The sequence below is a fragment of the Labrus bergylta genome, chromosome 12, assembly GCF_963930695.1.
Source record: "Labrus bergylta chromosome 12, fLabBer1.1, whole genome shotgun sequence".
NCBI classification, from domain to species: domain Eukaryota; kingdom Metazoa; phylum Chordata; class Actinopteri; order Labriformes; family Labridae; genus Labrus; species Labrus bergylta.
This window is the reverse complement of record NC_089206.1, coordinates 11345203-11373145: the sequence shown is the minus strand read 5'-3', so window position 1 is coordinate 11373145 and position 27943 is coordinate 11345203. Positions and strand designations below refer to the sequence as shown.

The following is a 27943-nucleotide window of genomic DNA, read 5'->3' as shown; positions in this document are numbered from 1 at the left end:
CTCATCTCTCCCACCAACCCACTCCACACACTGGGATTGTCTTTGCTGCACCTCTGTCTCTATTGATCATTCTGTTTGTTTCCTTGATCCGCTCATTTGTCCTTCTGTGCTTGCTTTGTTCATCATGTCTCTAACCCCTCTCTACTAGCTCCTCATAAATTTTATTCTCTCCCTGCCTGACAACCCCCACTCCTCCCTGTCCTCGCTTTTTTTCTTGTTACTCCGTTCGATCTTTCTTCTTTCCCGGACTCCTGTGCACTTTTTTTGTCAACTAAAGTGCCCGTGTTCCTCTATGTGTGTCCTTGTGTGTGTACATACCCTGCCTCTTAGCGTAGATAAATCTGGGATTAGCCAAAAGTCAAAGGAGCGTGGGCAATACTAAAAACGTACTCTCTCTGTCTGATAACAGTTCTCTTCAATGCCTGCCGCTGTATCTGCACGTCCTCGTCCTCCCTGAGATTGATCAATGATGCTATGCACCAATTAGCATGTATTGTCCATGTGTGTGTGAGTGTTTGAAAAATATGATCTTTGTTTTATGATCTGCAAACCATGTACTGCAACCAACACCTGCCTGTTCATATCCGCTCTACATCTTACCCGGCTGTCACTTCATTCTCTCCACAGGATGCTAAACTCTCCTCGTCTATCTTCTTTGTATTCTCTGCTGTCTGACCTAACAGCTCTCTCCGTCTATCTCCGCATCTCCTGCACAGATCTATCTATTGCTTTGCTGTCATCACGCAATCAGATCGTCAATCATTTTTTCGGAAATCCAAAAGACCCTGACAGATCCGGATATATGATCTGTCATAGCTCTCAGTTCAACCTTTCCTTATCCCTCTCCATTGGTAACACTGAATCCTCCCCCCCCGTCCCTGGCAGCGTCTGTTGCATCATTTAGCACCCTTGTGTCTCCCACTGCTCTGTTTAGCTTGAATGTGTTTGTGAATATGTTTGTGTGAGCTTTTTTCTGCATGTGTATACTTGACTGTGCCTGTGAAAGAGAGTGTGTGTGAGCGTGTGAACTGTCAGCCTCTCTTTTTTTTTACAACTCTGCCTTTGGTTGTCCTCAGGACTCAGATTGTAAATGTCTTACACTCGTGTGAATATGAGCCGGCTCTCCGTGGGAGGACAAAGGGCCAGATGGGATTTTCACAAAGCTCTCTATTTAGCATGAGTCAAACATGTGTCTCGGATGGAGCAACGCATCACTGAGGGGCAGGACAAGGACGATACAGGCTAAAGCATTTCCGCCTCACTGCCCTGTAGCTCTTTCATTTTTCTCTGTCTCTGCCACTTTTTTTCCCTAAACCTTTCCTCTCCATTGCATCATCACAACATCAGCATAGTAGGAGCAACAGATTACATAATTTGTCTTCGCCTGATAAAACAACGCTTATGAGCATTTTCTTCTGTGCTGCTCCTATAAGCAGGATACGATTTAAGGTTACAAAAGTGATTCATATGATCTTGCTTAAGTTTTGTAAGTCAAGGTAAAAAGATAATCACTATTAGCATGCCAAGAGGTCATGTGTCACCTGAAATACAAGGTTTTATGTATAAAAAAACATGCTGTCATCTGTTAGGTGATGGTTTTATTAAGCGGTGACAGCTGCTCCCCTGCCCACGCTGGCCAAATTACAAATCAATGAATCAAAATAATTTCCCTTTTCCATTTCGGCTGAAGAAGATTTAAATGAATCAGACTGAGAGTGTACAGCAATATTCCTCTTTTTGTGTGGCTGTAATTATAGACACAGTTCAGGCAGACAACTCGCGTCTGAAATGTTTATTGCAGCAGCAGAAAATTTTTTGTGTTTGGCCTCTGGGCTCGGACCAAATCACTTATTGCAGATTGGTTTTACTTGCATATATTTGGCGTTACATAAACCCCCTGACTGGAGCCTGCAGGTGGATGCTAGGGTGGTCGCGGGGCTGTACAGGTGATAGTCAGTGGCGTCAATGACACAACAGAGTGAGAGACAGGAAATTTTGCAGCTTATCAGAATGCAAAATGTAGAGGATGCATTTTGCTCTTGTTAAATGACTTTGTTCGATTGTCAAACCAAAGCAGGCCAGCGCGACAATCCCACCCACAAAAAACCAAAGGGAGATTATAGATTCAGATTCAAACGATCGCTAAAATACTGAGCTCGACTGGAGGCAGCCACCTTTAAAAACTAAAGTAGACCTTTTCACATTTCTTACAAAGAGTGGTCAAAGTTTGAATGCCTTGCATAGTGTGTTTGTCTGCTTTCCCTTCTTTTGTTCACCGCTTTGTATTGATGTAAGCTGAATAGGTCAGCTGCTGTATTCTGTAATGAGAAGGGAAAATAACCGCAGACTGTTTTTTCTCATTCGCCCACCCAGCATGACAAATTAGAAAATAAGGGGCCTTAATTCCTGTTACAGGCTTGGTTTTGATATAGGGAAAGAAAGCACAGTGGCTGCTGTTATTTGTAAAATTGTGAGACTGTTATTTGACCTATTCTCTAACTCCTAACTTCTCTAAGACTCACCCATAAACTATGTGTCAGTCAGCAAAAGTAAGTCACTCACAAACCCAACCCATCTGGCTGCCCAAACAACAGCCAATTCAAGGATGGCACCCAGGTTACGCCGGCTACACAATGAGTCATTCTTTTTGAAACGTCCTACTAACAGATAGTAAACTGTTGGTAAGGGGTGGCATCATTTAAACTGTATACATTACGTATGTTAGGGGCTCTAATAAGGGAATAGACAATATTTTACAGCCTACCTGATTTTTTTTATATCTTGATTCATCTAAAACAAGTGTAATTGTATCATTCTGACTTAAAAAGTAATGCATTTTTGCATTAACTGAACTGGTAGTGTGTACGTGCTTGTCCCTTTATGTGTAGCTAACTATACTGCAAGAACATGTTTAGAGCTTCTGGGCAATGACAGCCATGTTTGCACATGCATGAATAACAATCCTATCTGTCTGGTCTGCATTAACAGTATGTGTTTGCGTCGGACTGCTTCCTCCCCCCTTATATACAGAAGCTGAGCTGTGTTTCACTTAACTGACTACCTCATTATAGCTGATGTGTGCACAGCCAGTGTAATGGAGAATAATCTAATCATCACTCCTGAAAGAACTGGACACACAAACATCAGTCTACAAAACCTGCAGAGCCACACATGCACATCCATACCCACACATTCCGGAAAATACAGCTGCACAAAAAGACATTGTCAAATTTTAGTGAATGCGCAGGCAAACACACACACACATCACAGGGAGAGCTGGACTGCTCTCCCAGTTGTTGAATAATGCATTAAGAGGCTTGTTGCCACAAGGAAATGATAAGCCCTACTTCTCATGGTATAGCGGAGGTTTAATTATCCAGTCTCTGTGTAATCACATGGAAACAGCTTCCCACTCGTCTTTTATTAAGCCTTTTATAGCTTTTATAGCTGAGGGGGCGCTCTTGTATGAATTATTGAATATTCTTACAGTGCACATGTACATCTTACAGCATTACTGTAGAAAACTTTTAAACAGGCCGAGGGGAGACTAAACAAATGACCTCCACTCAGCTCTCTGCTCTGTTTCATGTTGAGAGTAGGTTGTTGTGTCACATGCTTTTAGGTCGAACACAGGCGAAATGCCTTAAAATAGATGATTGTCTTTTTTCTTTAGCCTCTCTCTGGTGCTGTACAGATGGGATACACATTTTTTGCACGAGAGCGATGTGTGGAAGTAAATGAAGCTCTGACTGTTGTGCTTACATTCTAAAGCTGTGCAAATTCAGTTAAATTACCAGTCAGTTCTGTTAAGGCTGTGTTGCTGAATTTTGGAGATTAACATTCTTCTTGGAAGTAAATGAGATTTTAGGATTTTTACAACATATCCTATATTTTCAAGAGTCTATATTCTGTTCAGTAGTTGCCCTTATGTACAAGCACTGTTACATCACAAGTAGTGAGGTAACAGCTCCTGTACCACTACTCCATTACATAACCCCTCCCTGTTGGTTATCTACTACAGACTTAAGTGAGGCGAGCCAACGTCATGGACAAGAAAAAACAATTAGCCTCCCTGATGTGACTGATGTTTGACAGCTCGAGATGCAGCACAGAGGATGACACAATCATGTTCTGTCTGGTCTCACTGATGTTAACATAATATCTGACCCAGTGTACATATAGATTTTTTCCATTAAGGTCCATAGAGCTTCATTGCAACATTAGCTGGAGACACTGCTATTAAAAATACAGAACTTTTACGAGATGCTTGTTAATTCACACTGGACCATCTTTAATAAGAGCAGAGTTCCCCACTGAGGGAAATAATGTTTTCTGTGCTTAGCTATTTGCAAAAAGTTTAATCTGTGATGCAGCTTTCACTATCATACAACCAAACCATGTGGAATATTTTACAAAATCACCTGAGATTGAGCTCTTATATCCCTTTTGGACACTTTGGGAATATTCTCTTATCCGACTAATACCAGCCCGTAACTGTTTTATTTGATTTTAATTGTTGACTAATTATTATAGCCATTTCAAGCTTTTTAAATTGTTTCTATCTTATTATATATATATATATGATATTGTTCTTAATGCTCTTTTATTTATTTTATTTCCTGTGGTAGCCTTTACTCATTATGTTTGTCATTTACTGTACGTATGTATTCTCTGCATCATTGTAAATGAGGGTCACCCTCAATGATCTCTACGAGAACTTAAATAAAGGTTGATGATGATGTTATTAATCATAGCCTAAGTTACAACATAACATAAGTTATGCTGTGTCAGTGGTGATGAGCCCAATATGATCACTTGGTTCAAATATCCACACAAAAAAAGTAATTTCTTCAATGGCTCTAAAAAGAGATGACAGGTAAAAAGTAAGACCCAAATGTGGGTCTCAAACTAGAACATTAACATCTTCATACCAACTGACTTTAAATTCCAAACTGACAAACCAAAACGGTAAATATGAATTTGCTTCACTTCAGCAGCTGAATGTTTGACCTCCCACACTCACACTTAATCCGAGTTCCAAATTAGAAACTACGTCAAAGAGAATATTGAACAATTTAAAACTGTGCCCAAAAAATACCAATTAAATGAACTCCTCTTTCGCCCACCTGACTCTAGGAACTCGCTTTCTCTTTTCTATATCTCTTTACCTGCTGACCAATGAAGGAGCCATCGGCTAGTGAACTAGATACAGATCTCTCAGAGGAAGTTTGGTATGAGGGGCTATCCAAAATACACACATGCTTAATTAATGGAAGATATAGACTATTACAACACAAGGTCATAAAGAAATTGCACTTTTGGTTAAAATGAGTAAAATGTTTCCTACATTTTTTCCCTCCGTGATAGACGTCAAACAGAATGCATGACTTCTGGTCAAAGATATATGATGCGTTTTCCAAGTTCCTCCAAAAGATCATTGAACCTGACGCTCAACTTGCACTCTGAGAATGTTCTAAAAAGGATCCAGGTCAAACATTGGTAGAGTAAATGGCTTTGACAGCCGGATTGATTGCAGATAAGAAACTCATCTTGATTGACTGGAGATCATCCACCCCTACCTGCTTTCAGAAATGGCTCAATGAAATTGTTATTGCACAAATGGTGGGGATATGGTTTTAGAGGTTTGAATCCGACAATAAGCTATTTAAGGAATGGGGTTCGTTGAACTATTTAAAAGAAACCACAACAGTAAAGGCTTTAAGTGTGCACAACGGCATAACTAGTGATGTCTGGCAGAGGTTTTCTTTTATTGTAGGTCCATTGCTAAGCTTTGTCTTTTTTCTCTCGACCCTTTGCTCTCTTATTGTATGCAAACCCACTGTTTAGTTTAGTCTTCACGAGTCTGTACCATCTAAATATAAATATAAAAAAATGTATTTGGTTGAATGTTTGGAGAGGAAACTCATTTTCAAAATGTAGCCCTGATAACACTCTTCCACTGTGCCTCTGTTCGGTTTGTGTCGCTATCTTTATACCTGGATGCCCTCTGTGCCAGGCTGCTGCAGGAGTTTGACGGTGCGAGTGTGTGCTGTGTTCTGGCCGCGGCCATCGTGCCAGGTCAGGTTGCTGCCTCCGGCGCGACGCGGCAGCTGGTAGCTCAGCTCTTCAGCAGACAGCGTGTGCTCCAGGGAGGCACGGCAAAAACTGAAGCTGGACGCCGCTGTTGGGAGGGAAAAGAGAAGAGGAGGAGAGAAAAACAGAAAAAGACAATCATACAGAGATTATAAGCACACAGTTTACGGCCTTTGTTTCAGGGGTTTGAATACACGTTGTCCGTGAACTGAGCAACAGGACACACCGTATAAATAATTGATAATCCTCCAAGAGCTTAAAAAGCTGCATTCACTTCAGATTACATGCTTCCTGTGCCGACTCTCATACAGCTACAGGCAGATGGTGGTTTTGGGGATATAGTGGGCAGCAGTGCTACTCTACTGTGATCTCCAATTATTCTGAGTGCATATTCACAGGGGCAGCGCATGATTTCTGGAACTGTATCTCTCTTGCTAGATTAGTCCTTGATTATTTAAATCCTCCATCATGAATATTTGATTTCTTTTCTTCCCCATCCTCTGTCTATCCATCCTTACTTTTTCCTCCCAGAACTGAGAGTTAGCTGTGTGAGAGAGCCAGACAGACATGTTGTCAAATTAGGGTCAGGGTACGGTTCTCTAAGAGCCATCCAGTGTGAGTAATGTGAATGATAAGAGGAATTGACTGAACAGAGGTACACGTGACTTCATATCTGAGGTGGAAGAGGTACGGTATAACAGAAAGGATCACAGTGACTTTGCAACATTTACGGTTTAAACAACTTTTTTCTGAGCTCCTCCAATCCATAAACAGAGTGAAATCAACAAATTGAATAATGGATTCCAACATTAGTTTGATTTGTCCCCTAAATCTCTGTTTCCACATCGTGCATATAGGAGCAGTTACTGAGTGAGGAACCGAAATACAGCTTAGAGCTAAGGGAAGAACAAGGCCTACAAATTGTTGCATTCATTTCTTTAAAACATTGTTTTTTAAGTCTCTTGACAACAGAAATATGACAGAGAACTTCATTTCATCTCCTACCAGTGAAGTTTTTATTTTCCTCTCTTCTCCTTTGAGGCCAGATTGTTAAAAAATACAGATTACATTTTTTTTTAAATTGTTGTAATGTATTTAAAATATTTTATTCTGCTGTATTTAAGCCGTTAAAATATCTTTCTAATATATGTATCCATTAGTCTATTAATGATTTGTCTTTATGGGGGATTGTTGACACTTCAGTCAAAACCCAAAAGGAGAGAATATAGATTCTGTTTGGCCCTTATAGATCTGCTTGTGGAAAAAAACCTGGTTGCTGTTGAGTTGAGCGGAGGGGAAAAAACACTTTTTCTCCACAGAGGAGTTTGCTCAAGTGAGTAACGCTGAATGCTGAGTTCACACTGGCATGATGGAGGATTGAAAAACAGGGTGGGGATGAAAAACAAGAGAGGCCTGTCAGAGATCACTGATGTGTAACCTTTTTCCGACGCTCTTAAACAGCTTTCCCTCTCTGCACGCCTCTTTTCCTTTTTCTATATGTTGCCAGTTTTGTATCTTGTGATGCAGTGTGTTTTCTCGATCTCGCATCTCTCTGCATGTCTCTTTCTGGTTGGCAGGTCTTTGGGGTCGTCAGGACAAACCCAGCCCAGCCCTGATGTAATTACTGCCAGTCAGACAGAAGGGGGAGGAGAAGGGTGGAAGGAACACGGGAAGCTAAGCGCCTTGCGACCCTAAAGACCTGCCAATCTCGCAGGAAGAGACAGGAGAAAACGCAACGGCAAGAGCAACACAGACAAGAGAGAGGGAGAGCAGGGCTGTAAATTAGCCCGGGATCCACTCTCGCTCACAGTCAACTGATCTGGCTGTGGTAAGGTAGGGGAGTTTAGAGGAGGAGGCGGGGTGACACGTTAATCGAGCACGAAACAGCTTCATTTCACAAGCTGTTAAGGACAGAGCTTTCCAATTATGAGTCAGACACCTCCCTACACTTTATCGACATCACTTTTAAGATGGAGATATGCAAGATCACAACTTCTCGGTTCCACAGAAATACTCATTCTCTGCCACAAGGCCAGACCTTGATGCATCCAGAAGTCATAAAACGAAGACAAAGAGCTCATTCTGCAGGCATAAATGGACTCAGTTGGCTTAGCATCCTGGCAAAGGATAAGGCTGGGACTCTAGAAGCCGTAAAAGCCATTAAATATCCATAGAATCCATTTGACGTCTCTATAACAATGACATTGAAACGTACGCATTCCTTGGTCAATTTCAGCAACCGCTTTGAGAAACAGCACTATATTGGTGAAATGAGGGGATTCAGCAAAGAATCTGTGTTAAAGCGCAATGTCTTTAAATGAAGTTTTGCCTTTAAGGGTGATTTTAATCTTGACATTCAGCAGCAGGGGTTATCTGTTACCGGTCCTTCTCTTTCTTAACATGCATTCGATCAGCCTGGACACTCGCCAAATCTCCCCTGTGCTATTTGTCGCTAACTGGTGTTGAATTAACTCTCGCTGCCCTTGCTTGAGACTTTTATCACCTTCAGTCGAGGGACAGGAGAGTAGCGAGAGGGAGAAAGGGGTGAAAAGCACAAAGCGTGATACATGCCTCTGAGTTACAGTCAGCGAATGAAAAAGAAATGAGGAGATATGATGTAGTGCAAATTTAAAAAGCTCAGGGATCTGTGACTTCCTGCTCATATTTTAAGAGGAGAAACGAGGAGGGAACGTGAGAGAACTGTTGGTGTTAGAGGTGCCAAACTCAAGGGCAAAGTGTCAAGCAGGTGTTTGTGTTTTTGTGTTTGTGCAGGGGTAGGTAGGTCAAAACGACTCAGCTCAGTGGAGTGTAGCCTCATATCACCTCCTCTTCACTGAGCACCTTATCTGCGCAGGGTGGCTGCTAAATCTCAGTGGCATTCCCTTTTGAAAAGGTAATTAAGCCGTTAGGTACGGCACCACGGAAGGTCGTTCCAAGCCAAATCCCACAGTAGATTAACATGGCATCACTGGACATTACTCATCTGACTCCAAATGAGAAATCTAAGTTAGCCCGTGTGGACTATTTTGCTGTGTCGGCTTTTAGTATAAGTTTGATTTTTTGCTTAACCTTGGCATCAACTTCAGGGTGTCTTTTTGCCTCATCCTCTTGCATGGAGGATGAGGCAAGTGGTCTGGCTAATCCACTTTAGTTCAGGCGTCACAGAGAGGGTGCCATGGTGTATTTCAGCAGCGTGATATTGGCATCAGCTCCCTCCCTCCCTGCCGAGCACCTCTTACTCAACTCAAAAGATAAATTTCTATTTACAGTCCAAGTTTTATTTGAAAGAGAAGAGAGGTAGAGAAAAATCTCAGTCATCCTCCTTCCTCAGTAATCTGCTACGGGGTGAAACTTCATCATGCAGTGATTTCATGCCTGTGTAACACTTTCAACCTGAAGTCCTAAATATAGCATCAAACAGGCAAATGCTGCCAACTCGCTCTATGTCTAGTACATCTAGCAATGATCCAGATTTGTTGGTTTTATAGTAAAGTTAGAGGAGGAAAGCAGGACGCTATGTATAACTCTTCCACTCCATCAGACCTGGTCATAACTCCAGGAATGAGGCATGAAATTACTCTACTTGGAGCGAGGAGGGGGTGAAGAAGATTTGTGGTTGAAGGTTTAAAATGAATATATATATGTATAAAAAAAGAAACGGGGGGCTTTTCCCATGATGCATTGCCATCTATTTCCCACTTTGACATGAGACACCATCGCAGACGACAGGGGAACTCAAGAATAAGGAAATTTACATGGTATTAACAAGTTAACAACACAGACTAATTGGGAGATAACAACAAAGCATTCCCAAAGCTGAATATTGGTTCTACTCTCCATCTGATGGTTCACAAAGTTTTATCAAAGTTAGCTCCACATTGGGTAAACAAAGTAAGCACACTGGAAAGAGCTAAATAAAACAACATGTAAAATGCTACTATTCACTTTCCGCTATAAATGTTTAAAGATGTTCACTCTCCACTTTGATATTGTGTTTTGTAGACTGTAAGAGCATATATTAATTTAACATACTGTTTAAATAAATGTGTTTACCAATCGTTTTATACAAAGACAAGCCTAAATTAATGTTCACCTCATTTATGCACACTACGACCTATATATTTAAAACTAATACACACCTGTTAACAGCAGCTGTCAAATCAGCCCATGTGTAACTACATGGGCTGACATGATGCTAAGTACTTACTTACTTAATTACGACCTATTCTTAATATTTACAGTCTGTGAAGCTAATGCAGCATCTTTGCTAGCTCAGGCTCACACACACTCCTGCTTAAACTTATCAAAACTACACAACAAGGTTATAGAGTAACTTCAAGTCAGTTAGAAAAAGGAATGAAACTAACAGGAGATAATTACACAGTCTTAAGAAATTATTTTTCCAAATTAAATTACATTTTAACCGATTATTCAGTCATTTACAACAAGAACAATATGTGTATTGTCAGCACGCTTACTTGAGTGTGACTTAAAATGCAGAAAGAAAATATCTGCACATCTTTGTAATCCCTGTCTTCTTTGGTTTAGTCCAGTGGGTTGGAATAAAGCTGCACAGAGTTTATGCACGCAGCCTTGTGTATGGGTGCTGAATTCAGGATTTAAACTGCTGGGCAATTATGGCTCATGTGCACCTACTATATAGCCCAAAAAACAGGTGTTTTTTAATTCTGTAAGTCATTAAAGAAGTCCCTCCGCACCCTGGAAGATGTCCTTGGCTTTACCTTTTTTGCCTTGCTGTAACAAAAACAAATGGAAGGTCGTGCATTGAGGGCACGGTGACTTTTACTCTCTAACTCTGCAGATAGACAGCTCTATTGATTATCCATCACTGTGTCAGAGAACATACAATTACAGATCACTTCAGATAAATCCCTCACACACACAGAAACAGGCATGCACACAAACACAGTGAGCCTTATTCCTTCACCCAAGGCCGCTGGCTGTCATATCAACTCTTGCTCAAAGGATCTTGTTACATGTTTCACACAAGAGAATGAAAAGGAAGTGTGGCATGGGAGGGAAGACGGGATACAAGGGTCTGACATGGTCATGCCCTCTTAAGAGGATGAGGGAATGAAGCCCAGGGTAAATGTCGCAACAGAAAGACAGACGAATGGGCAACATGACAAGTCGAGGGGAAGCAAAACAGAGAAAAAATTAGCTTTGAAGCTGAAGATTAATATAACCTGCACCAGGAAATGGTGAAAGGAAGAGGTGAAATGAGATGAGATCTTGCAATTGTTTTCTCCTCTTCACAGCCAAGCACTCATAAAATGACACAGGAGGACAGATTAAATCTCACCGACAATCGATAATACAGAGTGCAATGTTAGAGGAGGAGGGAGGACGAGGAGGGAGAGGGAGGAGGTCGGGTGTGATCAGGCTCGATTAACAACAAGATCACTGAGTGCATTTACATGTGCATGAGTAAAATGGTCCTTAGATGTTCTACTTTCTGAAATATCTTGTTTTTTTCGTTGTCCATATAATTCTATGATTAGTCTGTTTACACTAGTTTAAACTGTAGAAACATAATACTGTAAATAACTTGTTAAATTAAATTTACCTATTATACAGGAATGATCATTAAAGCTCCCGCGAGGACTTTTTAGCTGGTTATGAAACAGACTGTAGTTTGTACTGATGCCTCTATATGACCTACAAAAGAAAACATCACCATACGCAATTTCTATACAGTAATATATCTATATATTTATAGATATTATAGATTCTTAATGAGTCATACATTTGAACAAAAAAAGCAATAAGAGATTTAAAAAAACAAAAACAAAAACAAAAAACATGTGCAGGACAGGAACAGCTACGCTAGCTACAGATAAGTAATAAGGAAAGTTCCTTACCTGCATGAGTTTTAATGCAGGGTTATGACTTAATAGTTTGGTTATAGTCCATAAAACTGACCCTTAATAAGATATTACAGCAAAAAATAATTGATGAAACCTTCAAATAGTCTTAAGGTAGGTGATCAAGGCAATATCGAGTATACTGTATACTAACACAAATGGCCTAACTTGAAAGAGAAATTGGCATGAAGCTGAGTTGCTTAAGGTTTAACCGATGAGGTTCTGGTGCCATGAGTTGCATAAGAAATGATCGATCCAAACTTAATACAAATACAAAAGGACAAGCTTTTAATTAAATGTTAGGATGGCTCCATGGTTTATTACAGACAGCTGTTAGCAAACGATTTGGGAATTTATCCATCCCAGATTAAATTCTAAACGATAATACAGCGTGAAATGTGTAACTTGTTTTGATGAATTTACAGAATGATCATCTATGCAGCTCCCAAAAGATTTAAGAAGTGTTATAACATGTTTAAGCTCATTATTTAACTTTCAGCCCCCAAACGTTGTTGTTGTTGTGGTTCACTCTACTGGCTCCTAGTTTTATGTTAGACACAAACAAGCAGCTGTTTCCAACAGAAAAAGCTTTATAAACAAACTAGACTACAAGCACACCCTAACAGCAAATTTACTTCCTAGCTAGATATGGAGCATTTAGCAGCTAATCAGATATCTCCCTCAGCAGTCAGTGGGGATTCCAACAGAGTGGAAAAGAGTAAATGAATGCAATATTCCCTTTCCCCTTCCCTCCCTCCCAATGAATTGTATCTGCTAGCATGTACCTATATTCATTTAAAAGTTATGTACCGTGTACGTGCAATTATGTGGCCAAAAAAATGGTGATTTAAAATTCCTAAATCACCATCAACAGATTTTATGGCATAACATTTTTTAATTTATATGGATTTATAAAACAAGCCTGACAGATATTGTAAGGCCTGACTGCTCTAACATATAAAAAGTTTAATTATCATATTGAGACTTTGAAAGTGTGTTTTGGATCTGACTCTGGATCTAACATTAGAGCTGCTAAAATTTGATTGGACAGGCTTTTTCATACTTAAACCAATCACAAGAGGCCAGACAAACTTAAAGAAGCTGATAAAGAAAATTATCCTTAGAGTTACTCCATATTTGGGAAAATTTGAAATGTACTGCCCTCGTTTGTTGTCAGCTATAGAACCATGAAAATGCGTTCCTACAACATTAAGAACAGTCTCAAAAGCTTCAGATAGCTGTATTTTGATATTGAATCTATTATCATCAGTTGATCTAGGGCAGGGATGGGCAACTTTGATCACAGCAAGGGCAACATTCATTTAATTCTCATTGCCAGGGGGCCAAAGTGTAGGATACAAAAAACGATTACAGACAATTATGTCTCAAATTTAACTCAACATATACCAGTGATCAAATATGATTTTGGACATATTTCTGGTTTCATGATTTCATGGCAGATTTTGTCATGTTTTCTTCATGTTTCCAATTAATTAATCAAATGATGCATTAAGAGCAGGGGGCCATCAAGGGCACACATTATTTGTGTCCAGTTATATGATCCTGTTTCTAAAATATTGAATTATTATTTGACAGCTATTAGGTCAACCAGATAATCAATCCATTCACACTCAGCCCCAGTGCAGCACTCACAGTTCATGAAAACCTTTGAAAAAATCCATCCAAATTAGGCTGGAAGAGCGCTCCAAATGGATTGAGGCATCAAATTGAATGGAGCATGGTTAGGGAAAATTACACCAACAGGTCAGGCAGGCACAGCACAACTGTATGCATGTTCAAGCCATTTGGATTTACATGACATTGTAACCACAAGGAAGTATTATAAAGGTTGGGTTATCCTATCTGATTGGTTTTAATGATTTAATACTGCAAAATTTCAAATGCAACAAGTAAACTGATAAAACTCATCATCCCTTTCAAAATGTCCTGCTCTGACAAGTCCAGAGGTCATATCTGTTGATGCAGAAAACAGGAAAATGTTGCATTGTGTTTTAGGTTATGCTGAATTATAGTCATTTCAGAGCTTTCAAATCTCAGTGTTTGCTTTGATCTGTCTTTAAGACCGGCCATAAAGACCACCTCTTCTGAAAAGAACAGACAATAATAGAGGGAAAGAAATAAACAGAAGCACATAACTTCTCAGCTTAGAGAAGCTATTTAAACATTTAGTGTTCGTTTACAGCAACTCCTGAACGACAAAATGCACTGTCTGAGTGGATTAACAGCAGAGGTGTCAAAAGTATTCACATTCATTACTCAGGTAGAAGTATAGATACTAGGGTTTAAAAAGACTTCTGTAGAAGTTGAAGTATCAACTCGAGCTTTTTACTGAAGTAAAAGTGTAAAAGTACTGGTTTCAAAACTACTTAAAGTATCAAGTAATGTAAGGGGAAAAAAATGCCATTAAGGACAAAAGCTTAGACCGCGCCACAGGGGCCTATAGTGCACTACCCCACCTCCCCCCAAAAAAACATTTTTAACTATAATGATATATTAAAATGTTAATGTTGAAACATTTGGGATGCACCTGTTTCAGCCTCATTTATGCCCATTGGAAATGAACGCATTTTAGTTAAATGCAAATACATTAAAGAACCATATATGTGTACTACTGAGCATTAACATGTGTTTCATGGAGCAGAAGATATGATGACTAGTTGCCTATAAGTATTGTAATGGTGCAAAAAGTCAAACTTCAGAGGCATGTTATCAATAGCCTTTATTGGCATGTAAATGTACATCCAAGCTTAGCTGCAGGAATCTGTGAGGGCAACGGATGTACGATAACAAAACTGGACAAGAAAATTGGTGTACCCAGGGCAGGCTTAGTAACAATTACCCTTGTATGGTTGTCTCTGCCACGGACATCTTCGTACTAGGCTACATGCGTCTGCTATTTCCTTGCAGGAGTGTGACGTGATTTGTGTCATGTGCAGGTGCGACGGATCGCGTACAAACCAATAGGGTGTCGGAATGGTATATGTTTATACTTCTCATCCAACCACAATCAAATTCACTCTATCCGGATTTTTTTTTTGTATGTTTTTTTTTTTAACGATGACAAGTCGGAATGAAAACAAGCCGAAATGAAATAGGAGTAACGAGGCTATTTTTAAAATGTAAGGAGTAGAAAGTAAAGATAATTGTGTGAAAATGTAAGGAGTAGAAGTAAAAAGTCGGCTGAAAAGTAATTATTCAAGTAAAGTATAGATACCCAAAATTTCTACTTAAGGTAACAAAGTATTTGTACTTAGTTACTTGACACCTCTGATTAACAGTGTTTGGGCACATTGTATAAAAGCTGTAAAATACTCCCTTTCCTTTTTAACTTAGCACCGTGGCGCTGCTTGATAACAGATTCCCTAAATCGACGGCAGGATTGATGTAATAAAGATTCATTTTGAAACCAAACAGTGTGTGCCTCCATTTCAAAATCAAAATCTCATGTTTTTATTTCAAGTGCAGTCTAAACCGATCATTTGGAACCAAGAGCTTTAAGCCAGATGGGTTGCTAATGAACTCTTAAGTGATTCAAGCAATCAGAGAAAATAGGTTTTTGCTCTTATATGTTTTTCTCGAAACAAGAGTTAAAACGTACACTACACCTGCTAGTTGAGCTCACATCACAAATACCTTCAGTGATAGTCTGCAAGGCTGTCCGGCAGGGATCCGACACGCTCTGTCTGCTCAACATAGAGAAATAGGCTCCTTTCGCGCTCACATTATAACTCTGTACATTTGTCCCACGGCGACATATCATCATCTGCAGAGATTAATCCGAGCAGAGTGCAACTACACACCCAAAGCACAGTTATAGCACTGGACTACAGCTCATCGATGGGGTGCACTCATGCTGTGGCCTGGTGAGAGTATAGGATGTGGAGGGTTTCAGCGCTCAATACTTTATTGAATGTCCTTAAGCCATCACACAAGTACCCTACTTTATTCCTGCATTTATATCACTGTTCATAGACCTCTGTGACATATAGGAGAAGAAACGTCTGAGCAATGTAGCGTGGCAAAGAAACAAGGAGTCGATAGTAAGTACGCACACAGACACTGGCACAAACAAACATGAAGGTTATTGAGCACAGGGGGCTCTGCAAACAATGAAGTGGATAAATGACCGATGCAGGGGTTGGTTGATAATATGCTCGACACTATCCTTGCATCCCCTGCACAAAGACACCAGGATGAGGGTATTAATGAAAATAAAGAGCGCTGAAAAAGAGGAGGAAATAGGCTTATAGTGGGCGGAGAGCTGGTGGGAAAAAAAAAAGATAAAAGTTAAAGCTGCACAGAAGCTGAGAGGTAAACAGAGAACAATAGAACACAGGGGAGAAAGAGGGGCCAATGAATTTGAAGCTGAGATAGACAGTAAGGGAATGAAAATGTCAGACAGGGAGTTAGTTTGAAGATTCATAAACAGCATGAATGATTAGAAACAGCAACACAGTAGCAGCAGAGCTGCTGGAGGTGCTGGATCCGGAACTTCTTTTGTCAGCCAACTGAAATTTTAAGTTTTTGTTGTGCTGTTGTGTGATGTGATCCAAGAAGCTGCCTCTAATCTTTCCCTTGAGAACGAGGCGGAACGAAAGAAAGAAGAAAGGTGGGTAGAAGATGTAAAAGTTGTAGTAGGGGGCCGCCACACACAGAGACTTATATAGGCAATACTACTGAGACAGCTGAGTGGAGAATAGCTGCAATGCCACTGGCAAACCCATCAAACAGAGACATAAAGTAACTCTGCTCTATATCCTTCACGCTTTATTTCAACAAGTAAAAAAAGAAGATTCAAACTTCGCCAGCACTCTACTTTGTGTAACAGTGTGCACTTAGAGATTGAAGAAAATGATGCGACAATGCGAGTCTCTCAGCAGCAGAAGCAGCAGCAGCAGGTGTCTTCGGTGGGAGAACGAATGGTATGAGTGAACAATACATTCAGGCATGTTGAGTACAAGCCCATCAGTTTTTTTTTCAGCCAAACAGTGAGACAAATTAGCTCACACCTGGGGGGCACTCGCCTATCCTGGACGCCCCCCCCCCCTGTAGTCCTACCTGTCAGTGTGAGTCCCTGCAGCATGCTGTGCTGATTGGGGGTATTTCTCTCCCAGCCTAATTGCCGTGTTATCAGCTCCACTCCTGCACTGCCACTTCGCGAGGGGCCTTTCAGTCAGATGGACATGCCAATTACCCCTCCCCCCGCTCACACACTTGTTCTCACTCACATGGTTTCCGGAGGCTGCGCTGTCAGGTACAGACGGCAGCTGGTACAAAGCGGGCACTTTGGGGTAAGACAGGGAAGATAATCAAAGCTCTTTGTAGAACTTGTGCACGCATGTGGATACACATCAATACACATAAAGTCCCAGCAGGAGCCTCTTGTCCAGGCTAGAAGATCCCAGGGGGAGCCTTCCCCCTCTTAAGCCTTTACTTTAAACACTCTCACAATGCTTTCGTTCATTTTTCCTCTTACCTTACCTTTGAAGGTAACGACAAACTTAACAACCCTGTATTATTTGTGCCTTAAATATGAATAGAAAAAAAGCAGGTAAAGAGCAAGTGTTTAAGATAACATGTTGACTAGTGAGCATATAGGGAAGCTGGCTTGTTTAATGCAGATAGCAATAATTTACTACCATAGCAAATAATATTATTACAGAAAAGTTAGTGAAGAATCAATGCAGGTACAATCTATTCTGAGCAATACAAAGAACCACCACAAACAAATACCAAATCAAAGTCAACACAAAAAGGATCTGTGGATTTTCAAAAGAACTTCGCAGCAACAAAAAAAAAAAAAAAACACTTGCTAGAGTTTGATATGATAAAGCAGATTATTCATACCACAAAAACGTCATCTCCTATACCTAGCAGATGCATGTTAGCTGTAGCGCGTGTTAGCTTGAGGGACACAACAAATGTTGATTTAGCTGTCTTTCAGCTTACTCAGTCATACTTACACTAGTTTTTTACTAGTTGGCACGTCAAAAGTAATATGCATGTGTCAAAAGGAATTAAAATAATAGCAAAGTACTTTTGAGTTTGAGCTACCACCATATTGTGTGACTGAACTGGCAACCACCCAATGCTAAAACTGTAAATCTCCTTAATGCAATCACTACAGTAACAGTCAATGTAATTGGGTGATTTAGAAACCACTTCCTTTGCCCATTTGCGGTGGTAGATTCATCACGACGCACCATCAATGTCAGGTTTTCAAACATTAGCTGTCTATTGATAACTCCCCTAATGTTGACTTCTAATGATGCCAGATGTTTCACAGACAGCATTGTGAAGTAAGAGCTGCTCATGGGGCTTCTCTCAGGGAACCCAACAATTAATCAACCTAAGTGTGTGTGCGTCCGTGTCGAAGTGCATGTGTGTTTTTGCTTGTTAACGCTGACACTACTGCCACTACTCATGGTGTGTGTCTCAGTGATTTTCAGCGGTTCTCTTCCAACAGAGCCATGCCAGGCCAGCTCTCATCCCTGCTCTCTCTTCCACACCACTGAGCCATTTCCCTATTATCACCCAACTACTCAGACAGACAATCACACATACATACACAAACACACACAGGCACACACAAAAATGTGAAGATATTCCAAATGACCCCGTCGACGCATCATTTTAACAGTGGGGCATTAAGAGCACATGCATGAGCAACGCAAAGTCTCCACACTTTTGCACACACATTCCCACACAACCCTGTGCCATCACATCGTCTCATGTTAATGCACCCACTCATTGTGGGGAATTCTCACTTTTGATTAGAGAGAAGTAGAGAGAAGCGCTTTATTACCCAACCATTCATTATTTCACAGCAAATAAGGTGCACCCAACTCTTCTTAAGCACAGTACAGTAACTGCCCTTTTCTCTGGTGTCATTCATTATGGAGGAATCCAAATCAGTTCATCAAATTTAAAAAGCTCTGCCTCATCTCTGCTGATCCCCTTTGAAAAGCTTTATTTTTCTTTAATCTATTGACAACTGAAATTCTTGCAAACTTTATACACTGCTAGAGTCAGATTTAGTTCCCAACTGAAAATCTTTGTCTCTGTCATGTCTCAGCCCTCAATGCAAGTGTGCACAAGCAGACTGAATGAACTATGTATGTAGGTCGATTTATGTGTATGAACTTGTGTATTTTTATCCAGCAGGGACCCAAATCATGCACAGCACCAGTGACCTGATATGTAGAGTGAGACCGAAACGCTGGGATGACAGTTTAGAGCCTGGCCCTACTAACTCTGACTGACAGCCCTGTAACCTCGGCTGCCTCCCAAGACAATAGCTTTGTCTTGCCTCCACTTTAACGTCTGTCATTTCAACATCAACATAACAACTTTTTCTGAGGCAAAGTTCTTTAAAAGCATTGCAAAAGGACTGGGGGACAAGACAAGAAGGGAGAAAGTTGAACATGAAGAAATAACGACATAGTGGCACTTTTGACACGCTGATGGTTGTTCCTTTAAGTGACAGTGACAAAAGTCTTACATTGCCAATGGTGCTCTTTCAAAATCCAAATATAGATGTCTAATATGCATCACTACAAGGTTTTTCAGCCTTCAACTCCTACAGCCTCCACGACCAAAGCAACTCTTAGGCAATCACATCTTGCTGCCTCTATCGCCCACTTTAAAGGCACAAATCCCTCCTAATCTACGGATAAAGTACAACAGCCACATGTCTCTGTGGATTTCAGCAAAATCAGGTCAAAAGGGTGCTGACACTCACAATAGCATTATTGTACACAAAGAGTGCACAGAGTTTCGAGCCGATTTCTCACCTTTCTTGGCTTTAAAGGAAGCCAAAGACCAAAGTAAAGGATTAAAGGGACCACGAATCCAGAGAAAACTAGGCTAAACATGAAAACAGTGGAAGAATAATCTTGAACCTGAGCTAAAAAAAAGAAAAAAAAAAAAAAGAAAAGAAAGAAAAAACACCAAAATGAAAAATCACTTCTTCTTTTTGTCAAATTTGGTCAGTAGATGTTGTAAAGACCAACTCTGGCATCATAGCTCGGACATCACTCTAAGAATGAATCATTTATTGGGATGACAGGAGGAGGCACATAAGGTAGTGAGTTATATTTCGGCTAAAAGGACTCTCTCCTGTTCAGCCTCCAGGATATTTACTGGGCTATGACATCCAGTAAATCAGAGTCACCTCTCATACGTGCCTGAAAGGCAGAAAATCAGGTTACATGTACACGTGAATGTCATGTCAAAGTACTCACAAACATCTATCTAGGTTGAGGATGTTGTAAAACTCTGTTTTATATATTTTTATATATATATATATATATATATATATATTTGCAATGACGTGAGACATTTCATAATAGTGCCATATGGCTTTAATATCTCCACCAAAGCTTGGGCATTGAGCATGCAAAGGATTGTGGGATTTACATGATTGGGGAGGGGCTTTAGTAAAAATGTAACTGCAGAGATATGACAAGAGGGAGCTGAGAGAAAGAGGATTGTTGCCAAAAATAAGAGGATAAAAGAGGTGAATATGGTGAAGAGGAAAATGAAAAACAGGCAACATGCTGGGAATGTTTGAGACAGTGTTTCCAAGAAAGGAGAATGCAAGTTTTAGGGGTTAAAGAGAGTCACTGAGAGAGACTTGAGTAGCATTTAAACAACCCTTTATCCCCACCTCAGCTGTGGAACTGACACGCTGACACTTGGATGCCTATTGACATGGTAAATTGACGGCCCATTCGAGCAGGACTGTGACAGCCTGTCAGAGCTGTATATTCACAGGCTACTACAACAACACACATCATTGGAGAGAAAGACAACAGAAGGTGCACAGAGGGGTGTGCATCAGAAGGTGAACAGTATAGAGGCAAAACAATTTAAAAAAGAGTGAAATATTAGTTAGAGCAAGAGGGGGAGGAGCAGAGAGAAAAGGAACAACTAAAAGTCTGATAAGACTGGGAGACAGAAACAAAATTGATTTCTATTTTTGGGGCAGGTATGACCGATAGCTGGAATGAGTCTAAACATGTTCAATTTCAAAGTCACACAACCACACACACAAATACACACACAGACAGTTTTGAGTGCATACAAACTATAGCCCCAGATTATGCTCCTAGATTGCAAGCGGCGATGTAATTGCTTTTGCACTGGATGAACGTGACTTGTGCTTCTGAGTGTGCGAGGACGTCTGCCTTGTTATGGTGTAGCTGGAGCCATTAGCCATTTGGTTTAATGGGCAATCTGAACCACGGGCACCACTGACCCCCCAGCACTCAGTGGGAGGAGCAGGCCAGCCTATTAACAGCGAGTGAAAAGCTCTGAGCTTACCCTATCACACAAGGCCACACTTAATTAGACTGTTTGTTTAGCAGACTCTAATGGGAAGGAGCGTGAGTGGGGGGAAAAGGTTGACTGCTCTCCTTGAAACTGCAGGCTGAAAGACATCTGGCTAAGGATGAGATGGAGGACACGAGGATATCAGTGAATTGTGGCATTATCGCATTTGCCGCTAGCTAATTTTCTCTTGAATCTACAGACAGATGGTTTTGATAAGGACAAACAAAGAACAATATTCATAAATTGTAAATTGAGTCATTATGATTCCACAAACATAATTACAGCCTAAATAAAAGTAAACAAATCCATTATCTGAAAGGACAAAAACATATTGATTAAGTTGATTAAGCATGATAAAATACGGCACAAAGGAGAAAGAGACAGTGACTCAACCCTTGTCTGAAATTATACCTAATTAGCAACATCCTTCAGAAAAATTACATCTCTCTCTCTTTATCATCCATCCCTGCACCCTTTCAGCCTCTCTCCCTCGATCCCTCTCTCTGTGCAGAGGGCTAATTAAAGGAGAGAGATTGGATATGGGCCTGTGCGCACTCTAATACAGAGAGGTGAAGGGGGGAGGTTTGGGGTGAAGTCGGACCTGAGACAAGGGCGCTGGTTCAGAACAGTAGCCTTGTGTTTTTTGGCAGCAGTGAAAGGATGGTAAGGTTGGCAATGTTGGCTGACAGGATGTGACACAACAAAACAAAGTAAAAATCTACTACACTCTGCTCCTGTTAATCCATCACTGATTTATAGCAAAGGGGGCACTCCTATTTTACTCCTTAATCAATCAGTGAAAGGCCTGCGTGACCAGGGCATAAATGTTTATCTCCTGAATCATGGCTGTCCATCAATCCCCTTCACAAGGATCAGAGATCAAAGCAGTTGTGGGTGGTCAGAGAGGACCACTTGAGGATCCATTAGATCAATAACTCGTTTAAAATATTCACCATCAACTCCTAAACTCTCATGGATATCTGAGTTTGATTTATTAATTGATAATTATGTTAGTTTGAAGCAAGGAATCTTAAGTGCCTTCATCCTGAAATACAGTTAATACACACCTCTGGGCAATTTGTGTTTATGCATAATTGTCCTCATTTCAATTATTTCCAGTTGGCTCAAGTAATAAATCACCAATTTAATCATTGAGCCTTTTCCACAGGGAGCTTCATAAAATCTGATACTGCCTCAAACGACATCAACTGAGGCAGTGTTGGTCTAAGTGTTTAAAAATAGGATTAAAATGTCGTTGCATGGAAGACAGAGATGAGTTTAACAGACTTTGTAGCTCCCTTCTCACCTCTGCTTGTGGCTAGCAGCTAACAGCTCAAGCGTCTACCAGCATATAGAGCACGTGAATCTGTAAACCGAACTGTCAGCAGTTGAATTGCATTATGGGAAATGTTTGTTGTTGTCCTTTGACGAAAAATGTGTAGAATACAAAAGAGGAAAAACAGAATTTACTGCATCCATTATTGTTTTTATTCAAGTTATATTAGCACACCGCTAAATTGTCAATGAATGCCTACTTTAAGAAGTGTTTTTTTTTTCTTAAACATTAGAAAACTGGATTTCAAATACTCCTGTTCGGACATGAAAACAAAGGCAAACTGTAGGCTACAATTACAACGAAATGTGTTCGCTATCACCACTATGTGTGAAAGTTCCAACCCATATTATAACATCACACATCCTTTTCAGATGTCATTTAACTGAGGGAAGAATTTCGGAGCAAATTTCCAGTCACGTCTCTTTTCAATACATACGTAGCAGACAAACCAACCCCTCTCTGTTCCTGTCACCCTCTGTCCACTTTGTCTTTATTCCACTCTCTGTGTGAGTCTAAAATCCACAGGCTCAGGCCAGGTGCGGCTGCAAAGCTGTGGTGGATCAGAGAGCTGATGATGGATGACAGCAGGGTGTGTGTCTGTGTATGTTGGAGGGGATTCTACATGCATTATATTGAATGACACACTTCCTGTGGTTAGGAAGAAGGAGATAATGATGGACTGAGGAAAGAGGTTAACAGCTAGCCTGCTCTCTCACACACACAAACACACATTTAATGGCTGTATAATCCCACTTTAGCTGAGAGGGTTAACACACCATTAACATATTAGTTTTCTACAGAGGCCAGTAACACATTTGGCTTCAACACCAGTAGCACCAAATGGATGCAGTATCCAACAGGCGACTTAACACATGCCAGAAAAACAACAAAGGGCGTATTTGTCTGTGTAAAACTAACAATCCGCACCCCTGCCTCCCCCGTCGTCCCACCCACTGGGGGTGCTGGCTCCCCTTCTGCTTCATCTGCATGTGCACAAACACAAATATAAACATACACATGGGCCAAAACTCATGCACACACAGAGAGATGGGAGTCCAGCGCATGGCAGGAGCACCCCACTGGAAAGGGGCAGCATATTTCGCAGTTGAATGAGCACATGACTTTGTGACTTGATCAGAAGAAAGGATGTGTTTGGTGCTTGAAGGCTGTTCGAGGAAAGCGTTAAAAGCAGCCTAAAGGTTCGACAGCTCCAAGGGACACAGCAAGAAGAAGCAATGGTGGACACTGAAGCAGTACTTTTGTCTTGTTTAAAAAAAACAAACTGTCATTTTAAATCATTCATTTTGTGCTAATTCTTTTTTTTATAATACATCTGCAAGAAAAAGTCAATATCAAATTCTCTTCTAATGCCATGAACACTTTTCTTAGAAGGCTTTAATTTTACATTTTCGGGTAATTTCAGCATCCTTTCAGGAAAAAAAACGAATTAACTCTTCATTTATGGGGGCCATTACAAGTATACGAGTTTCTTCGCAACATTAGCCCCCTTCCTGTTCATATGTCCATCACATCGTCAGGCAATTCTCCACATCAACCCTCCCGCAGCTAACATTTTATCCACATGCCCAGAGAGACACGGGGTTGAGATTAATAGATTGATTGCTATTGGATTCTGGGGCTCGTCCCCATGTTGGCCTGTCAGATGGCTGGTGAGAACACATGTCCAACGGTATATGGTTGGATGGAGGCTACCCTGTGATTCAACGCACAAGCTTGAATCTTTGCATGCTGAGCTTAGCCAGGCCTGCATGTTGGAAGTGGCTCGCACACTGGGATACCCCAGACTTCTATTGGTGATGTTAACAGGCGATGCATTCTTCTCTCTCTCTCTATCTCTCTCTCTCTCTCGGACTCTCTCCTCCTGCTCCTTCATTTTGTTCACTGCACATTACAGTGGCCCAGTTGGATCATTTGTATATGGCTGCTTATCTCACGTATGACAATGCAGCCAGATGTCCCGGGAGATTTGAGCAAACACATGATGTATTTCAGCCAGAAGACAGGTGGCAAAAAAAATGTCATTTTCTTGGCAGTTAATATGAAGATAAGGGGAAAAAAAAACATCTACAACACACACTGCCCTTTGTAAATGACAGTATCACAGGCCTGTCGCTGAGAGCCCACCACACAATAAAACCGCAACTTAAATGAAATCTGCACATCACCAACTGACTGAGTCATATGCTGAACACAACCCTGCTAAATCACGTGTAGAGATGTTTGATTATGCTTTTCCTAACTCTGAAGACGTATTGTATCACAGATTTAGGTTTTAATTGTTAAATTTCTTCCAATGATTGACAGTTTTCCAGTGTGTTTAAAAAAAAAGTGTGAGACATCTCATGCAGAAAACGTCTCAAACAAGACTCTGTGCCCTACATGCACGAGAAGTGTTAGTAAATCTTTGGAGTCCTGCTCCTGACAGAGTGAATAGAGCCCTGTGTATGCCTTCAAACAGCTCTACACTCTTTAATGTTTAAGCAGCACAGCACTGTGTCAGGCTGCCGTCAACGCCCAGGGCATTGAGTAAATTAATGATGCTTAAGTAAACTAAGGATTAATTATAGATACCCCAATGTGTCAGCAGGCATGTATGCACATCTGACTGCAAGTTCTACCTGCCATCATGTTAATGCAGAGCTAACCTGCTTCAGCAGACGCAGGACAGATGGGAAACACACTTGGCACTATACGCTGGTGCTCTCACATGTATTATTGCCCTTGAGCAGAGAGAGGCTCTGATTAGGCTTCACTTAACCAGGGATGGACAGAAGCCGGCCGGCACAGGGATGAGAAACAGACAGGGCAACAACAACAGCAACAATTACAACAATTGTGCTATCAAAAGAAAGATACTTGAGGATATTAAAGCACATATTGGTTAATCAGCTTTGTCCCTTAAGCTGGGTAAATGGGCAAGATGTCTAAGAGGTCACAGAAAGCTATTTGTTCAATGCTTAGGCTGAATGAGCTGAAATCATCTCATTAAAATGTTTGATTAATCTCATCAAACCCTGTCAGAAATGTGAAGTTTGCTATGAAATCCACAACAGTTGAGCCTTGAAAATAAATGATACAACCAATGAGGAAAAATAACCAGTTATTTTCAGTCATTTTTCACAAAAATAACGTCATTTTACAGCTTCTCACTCAGTTTTTCTTTTTACAATCATAATAAATAGAGAAATCTTTGGATGGTTAGGATCAGACCGACACCATCTTTCACAAGTTGTCATCTTGGGCTTTAGAGACCAGATGAGTATTTATAATAACTGAGAATCTCAAGATAAATCATGAATGAAAATAATTGTAATGTACAAACCTAATACAAAACACACAAATAAGAACAGCACATTACAGTACAGTCCTATAGTTTACATTATAAAAGATGGTGCCCCTTTTTCATGACAAATTCACATGCAGAGCTAGTTCAATGTGTTCTTCCCTGAAGTGAACCGCTTTGGATGTTATGTTGGGAACAAAAGTTTGAATGATAGTCTGGGTTAGGATCAGGTTACGACTCTGCAAACTTTTAAGGAAAACAAATCCACTTTCTTTTTAATGCTGAGACTCCACTCCTTTGATTTCAACCATATCAGAAGAACATGTTATTCAGTTTTGATTTTTTTTTTTTTTTTTAAAGAGCACACTTGAGTGTTGCATTTTGTCTCCATTATTTAAAGAAGGGAGAACAAAAAATGTTGACTCGTTGTTGAATCCCTAAGCTGGATAGTCGCTGTAATATATCCAATTGAGAAATGTTGAAAGGGTAGAAATAGACCACTGGAAACTCTGAAGTCCATCAAAGCTCTTGTTCCTCATAAGAATATGTGGACTTTTCAACTGCAATAAATATCACAATGGACCTTGACTGAAGATACTTTGTAACTGCATTTGTAAATCATGCATTTCAAGGTGATTGTCAAGTTAACCTGACAGAAGAGACGAGCTTTGTCTTTATATCATCTGAAATCATGTCAAAAACAACTTAGATGATTTATTTAGGAAGCATATAGCCTATGTGGATTAAGAAGACTGAGTAGTCATGATGACAAGATTAGTGGTCACATTAACCCACAACTCTGTAGAATTATATATAAAAAAAATATATTACATTTCAAAATAAGAACATATTTAATGAACCATGTCCCTACTGTTATGAGGATCTAGTATAGGCTCTAACTGCTGGGGGTTTAAATGATAAATCAAAAACCCGAAAGTGCAATGAGGTCGCTGCGAATTCATTATTAAGTGCTACATTAAGTCCCTGTACGATTATTGCCAGGCTTGCACGTCTAAGTGAAAGCAACAGTAAGCTTACCGTCCACAGCCATAGTCGGTCTCAGCGTGTATCGCTCCGTGGTGTCAACAGGACTCTCGCATCCTTCCGTCTGATGGAGAAAACGTAAAAAAAAGAGTGTGAGGGTAAAGAGCGCTCGTTGCCCTCGCTAACCTACATGGAGACCGCTCAAACTGTAGCCCTAGTATACTCTGATAAAATAAAATAAAAAAAAAGAAACCAGGTTTCACACTCTCCCTCGTTGCCGGTTCACTGCCATTTGTTGTCCTGGACGCCTCCGGGACGAGTCCGATATGAAGCGACTCTTCCTGAATCTCCGCCCCCCTCTCCGTACCTGACCGCCGGGAGACAAAAGGTCATTACGCCCCGACACCAGCTGTTCCTGTATACATACTGGATACTGCTCTCTCTCTCTCTCTCTCTCTCTCTCTCTCTTTCTCGTTCTCTCTCTCTCTCTTTCTCTCTCTCTCTCTCTCTCTATCTCTCGCTCTTTCTCTCTCTCTCTCTCCCCCTCTCGCTCTCTCTCTCTCTCCCTCTCTCTCTCTCCCTCCCACTCTCTCTCTCTCTCTCTCTCTCTCTCTCTCCTCTCTCTCTCTCTCTCTCTCTCTCTCTCTCTCTCTCTCTCTCCCTCTCGCTCTTTCTCTCTCTCTCTCTCTCTCTCAACGTGCACGCAGGCACACTCATCGAAACGACCCATTTTATTTATAATGGCCACTGTACAATAGACTATAGGAATAATATGGAATACGTATATTTAAAAGTAATGAAATATCTTATGATTGTTTATCAATATAATTCATGAGGAGTTAAACTGTTCCCTGTAGGTGCTTCATATTCAATACAAAAGACAACCCAATAGTTAAACATATATTTTTTAATGTAGACCTAAGTCAATGAGCTTCTACCCTCTTGACCTTGACCTCTTGTCTTCCCTTTAATCCAAAGTGATGTACA

The 27943-nt window shown here is 40.6% G+C and overlaps 1 protein-coding gene across 1 annotated transcript in view; it reads right to left on the bottom strand.

Annotated features, from left to right (window-relative positions):
* samd10b (sterile alpha motif domain containing 10b) overlaps positions 1–27446 on the bottom strand; it is a 48863-nt gene extending 21417 nt beyond the window's left edge. Inside the window, exons 1-3 of the mRNA XM_065961434.1 lie at positions 27210–27446; positions 27011–27080; positions 5997–6181 (exon numbers count right to left, since the gene is read on the bottom strand). Of these exons, the coding sequence (XP_065817506.1) occupies positions 5997–6181; positions 27011–27023 (198 nt within the window). The 5' untranslated portion in view covers positions 27024–27080; positions 27210–27446. The remainder of the gene's footprint in view (positions 1–5996; positions 6182–27010; positions 27081–27209) is intronic.
* Positions 27447–27943: the final 497 nt, after the last annotated feature.